The sequence below is a fragment of the Ammodytes marinus genome (assembly GCF_949987685.1).
Source record: "Ammodytes marinus genome assembly, contig: scaffold_411, whole genome shotgun sequence".
Lineage (NCBI taxonomy): Eukaryota > Metazoa > Chordata > Actinopteri > Uranoscopiformes > Ammodytidae > Ammodytes > Ammodytes marinus.
Window position 1 is genome coordinate 17,501 of NW_027648034.1, and position 5,000 is coordinate 22,500.

Below are 5,000 nucleotides of genomic sequence, written 5' to 3' on the forward strand. Positions count from 1 at the left end.
AGAGAGAGAGAGATAGAAACACACACACAGACAGAGAGAGAGAGAGAGAGAAACACACAGACAGACAGAGAGAGAGAGAGAGAGAGAGAGAGAGAGAGAAACACACACAGACAGAGAGAGAAAGACAGAGAGAGACAGAGAAAGATAGGAGAGAGAAAGATAGAGAGAGAGAGAGAAACACACACAGACAGAGAGAGAGAAAGAGAGAGAGAGAGAGAGAAACACACACACACAGACAGAGAGAGAGAAACACACAGACACACAGAGAGAGAGAGAGAAAGAGAGAGAGAGAGAAACACACACAGAGAGAGAGAGAGAGAGAGAAACACACACAGACAGAGAGAGAGAAAGAGAGAGAGAGAGAGAAACACACACACACACACACACACACACAGAGAGACTCGTTAGAAGATATTTTGTGAAACTGAAATACATAAAATAAAACACATTTCAAACTATAAAGCAGATTCAACGTACAATACTGTGTCATTAAAACGACAGAATGATTCCTGCACAGCTAGCATAACTAGCATAAAAACGAGCGCTTAATCTGCTAGCTCGATGCTAACACATAATGGAAAACGCCATTGACACGCTAACAGGAAATTAGCATTACAGCCACGGTAATGTTGAACTATACTTTGACTTAATTTTAGTGAAAATACTTAAAAATGGAGAACGCCTGCTGTCAAAATCAGTGAATATCTCCTCACCATCTGTACTGTGTGTGATGTCACACATGGGAAAATGTAGGGTTTAGACAGTGAGACCATAAAACACTCTTTCTGCCTTTTCTCAGGCTAGGATGAACAGATTTCTAAAAAAAAAATGCAGATTTATACTACATAGGATCTCAGAGTTCAAATACACCTTCATATTCCCACCGGTGAAGTAGGCCTTTAACAATAACCACAAACATGTAACATTTGTAAACCCAAATCACTCTGTAATGTGTGGGAGTTAGTTTCATGACAGTAAAGCATCTGAAAAGAGTTATAGGCATATTCATCAATCCACATTAAAGATATTGTCATTCAAGTTTGATCAACTTTACAGAAGATTCACTTTAGATGAGGCTATGGGCTTTGCTCTGGTTCTTATGACACAATAAGTATTCTGAACCAATCACAGCAGTTCTCCCTCAAAACGTTCTATAGAAACTATGATCGTTGCCATATTATATCCAACCCCAACTCTGATATCATAGATTGATTTGTACTGTTTCCGCCCAGGTTAACAGAGGCTAGGTTAACAGAGGCTAGGTTAACAGAGGCTAGGTTAACAGAGGCTAGGTTAACAGAGGCTAGGTTAACAGAGGCTAGGCTAACAGAGGCTAGGTTAACAGAGGCTAGGTTAACAGAGGCTAGGTTAACAGAGGCTAGGTTTACAGAGGCTAGGTTAACAGAGGCTAGGTTAAACCTGCAGTGAATTTTGGGTTTTATTTCCTAGCAGATTTTGTAGAAAGTAATTAAAATATCCATAAGTACGTTTAATTTAGTGCATAATAGCTGAAAAAAAAATTTGAATTATTATTTTTTCCCTTAGAAAGGGTCTCATATATGTCCATATTTCTGCATATTTTGGACCAAGGCCTAGTGCCGCCATCTTGAAAGTGTCATAGTTGGAATGTCAACAGGTGCATTGTTTAAAATTTAGAATTGTTCTTGTCCTTGAAGGCCACTGTAGCTTCTGTTATTATTCAAAAGGGGTGGGGTTACCCAGGGAGTGTTACATTCTAGAACTTTCTTGATGATGTCATATTACACACTGCACCTTTAACAGAGGCTAGCCCTGCGTTCCAAATCGCATACTTTCTACTATTTAGTACGGTAGAATTTTTTTTAGGATGTCCCGATTCTTGTGGCCAGATTTAGGATGGTTAGAAATACCCGGATGTCTACTACATCCGGCCGAGATTTTTAGTGTTGAAATCTGCATCCTATTTGGGCGATTCTGACCCACAATCCAGTGCGCACCGGAAGTGACGTCACATCGACGAAGCCTCCATATGAAAACAAACGGGGATGCGACGGATATAAAAGCAAGAGGCAAGATCAAGGCGCCATGTTAGGATGAAATAAGAGAGTAAAGTACATCCCAATAGTATGCCTACTGCATCCTAACTAGATTATTTTTATCGTCAGATGTAGTATGTAGAATAGAAAAAATAAATAGTATGCGATTCGGAAAGCAGGGCTAGGTTTACAGAGGCTAGGTTGGTCTGAGTTGATTTATTTCTTAAGATTTGACCAGGCATTTCCCTTCTTAATCTCCTTCACACCACTGTCTTGGCATCACACACGCACACGCACACGCACACGCACGCGCACGCACACGCACACGCACACACACACACAAATAACACTTTGAAGAATAAAAAGAAATTACTTGTACAAATGTAAACATGGCTCACACACAAACACACAGGCTGTGTTGTAAAAGCCCTACTAACGTCCTCCCTCCTACATACTCAACTCAACATGTACATACTACATACTAAAAGCCCTACTAACGTCCTCCCTCCTACATACTCAACAAGTACATACTACATACTGCCTACTTAACCATCCACAGTGTATGCGAGGTGCGTCGGACTGTTTACACTGAAGTATACAGAAGCAATAAAGAATTTTTAAGAAAAAACGTTCCGTGTCGTATGAAAAGACGCAATGCATTGTGGGGGCGGTTGAGTAGGAAAAGTATAACCTATCGATTCCATACACAAAATCTCCCTCCTACACAAACTCGCATACACAACCACAACAGACTAAAATTGACGTCAAAATGAGTATGAGTAGGACGTTAGTATGAGTAGGACGTGAGTATGAGTAGGACGTCAGTATGAGTAGGACGTCAGTATGAGTAGGACGTCAGTATGAGTAGGACGTTAGTATGAGTAGGACGTCAGTAGGGCTTTTCCAACACAACCAGAGTAAACACTGATAGAAACTAAGGCGACTGAGTGGAATATAACCATTGGCACTTTTCTCCTATGAATACTGCGATGCTGCGGTCTGGGAGATCTGGACAGGACGACAAAGTTTTTTTCCCTTTTTCCTGCTCGTTTGTTCATTTGTTCGTTTATTCACTGGCGTATGGGGGCCACCGCGAAGAGGACGAAAAATTATATTTAATATAATAATAATATAATATAATAATATAATATAATATAATAATATAATTAATTATATTTTGAGATCAAAGTTAAAATTTTACGAGAAAAAAATTAGAAAAATTCAGGATTTTTTTTTTTTTAATTTAAAGGTGCAGTCAGTGTTTCTGGAGAACGCTAGTCGTCAAAATCACTTTTTTTTAATCAAAATCAGTGAATATCTCCTCATGATCCACTACCTGTCTGTACTGTGTGTGTGCACTGAAAAGAAATATGGTGTTTACTTTGTAAATATTGCTGTGATGTCTTTTACTGTGACATCACAGTAATATTTACAAAGTTTTTATTTAACCCTATATTTCTCTTTCTGTGATGTCACGAGAAAGAGAAGTATAGGGTTAAAAAAACACTCTTTCTGCCTTTTCTCAGGCTAGGATGAACCGATTTTAATTTTTTTCGCACATTTATACTACATAGGATCTCAGAATTCAATACACCTTCATATTCAAACCGGTGAAGTAGGCCTTTAACTTAACTTAAATTATTCATTAATTTTTTCCTCCTGGCGGCCCCAATGCGTCCTACATATCCCCTCAACTCACTCTCACATCATATAATCAACTTTCTCTGGTCATCCATTGAGTTAACATTACACACATTTGGCAGCGACATTTTGTATTCTGTGGGCTGTGTGTGTGTATGTGTGTGTGTGTGCGATTAGGTTTCTGGCATCACAGCTGGGTGGATAGGGTTAAGGTTAGGGGACAGGGAGAGGTTCGAATAGGAGTGACACACACACACACACTCACAGCCACACACACACACACACACACACTCACTCACTCACTCACACACACACACACACACTCACACACACACACACACACGTGGGACCAACAGGCTGTAGGGACGTAAACACACTCCTGTACACATCAGCCGCTCCATGTGAAGTCATAGGCCTAGTATATACTATATATATGTATCTCTCTCTCTCTCTCTCTCTCTCTCTCTCTCTCTCTCTCTCTACATATCCTGTGGACCCTCCATCCTTACAGCTGACCCACAGTAAGGTCCTCTGTGGTTTTTCGGCGACAGAATCCCGGCAGTTTCTACGTCCCGGTTGAGATGTAAACACAAAGATATCGTTTGTCACCCGTTTTGTCCAGTGAATCCAAAACAATAAAGTTTTTCCCTTTTTTTTTTTTGTTGAATAAGTGTCTTAATAGTAAACCCCCCCCACTGTGTATCTGTAGGCACACAGACAGACAGCCAGACAGACAGACAGGTAGACAGACAGACAGGTAGATAAACAGACAGACAGGTAGGGAGTAAAGGGTCCGCTCTGCACTCTATCTCTCTCTGTACAAAGTTAGTAATGTGAAATCCAAAATGGTCACTTTTGGATAGTTTTTTCTTTCCCCTCATGTGGTCGTGTGGCTGTGTGTGGTCTGTGGCGTGATACTGTGTGTATCCTCTAGGGGGCGGCGGCGCTCTGTGGGTTTGACGGGCAGAGCCACGGCCAGAAGAAGACAGAAGAGATGAAGGCAGCAGTACCAAGACCTGCAGATAGGGGGAGATGCATATTAGACAGAACTGTGACCATAGAAGAATGAACACTTAGGTTGCGTTCTGAATCGCATACTTTCTACTATATAGTTTGGTAGAAAAAAGATTTAGGATGTCCCGATTCTTGTGGCCAGATTTAGGATGGTTAGAAGTACCCGGATGTCCTACTTCATGCGGCCAAGATTGTTAGTGTTGAAAACTGCATCCTATTTGGGCGATTCTGACCCACAATCCAGTGCGCACGTGAAGTGACGTCACATCGATGAAGCCTCCATATGAAAACAAACGGGGATGAGACGGATATAAAAGCAAGAGGCAAGAT

At 40.9% G+C, this 5,000-nt stretch overlaps 1 protein-coding gene across 1 annotated transcript in view; it reads right to left on the reverse strand.

Annotated features, from left to right (window-relative positions):
• Window positions 1-4,533: 4,533 nt before the first annotated feature.
• LOC307271160 (lysophospholipid acyltransferase 2-like) overlaps window positions 4,534-5,000 on the reverse strand; it is a gene marked incomplete at both ends in the record, with an annotated part of 3,605 nt that continues 3,138 nt past the window's right edge. Inside the window, one exon of the mRNA XM_080055031.1 lies at window positions 4,534-4,672. Coding sequence (XP_079911157.1) covers window positions 4,534-4,672 — 139 coding nt within the window. The remainder of the gene's footprint in view (window positions 4,673-5,000) is intronic.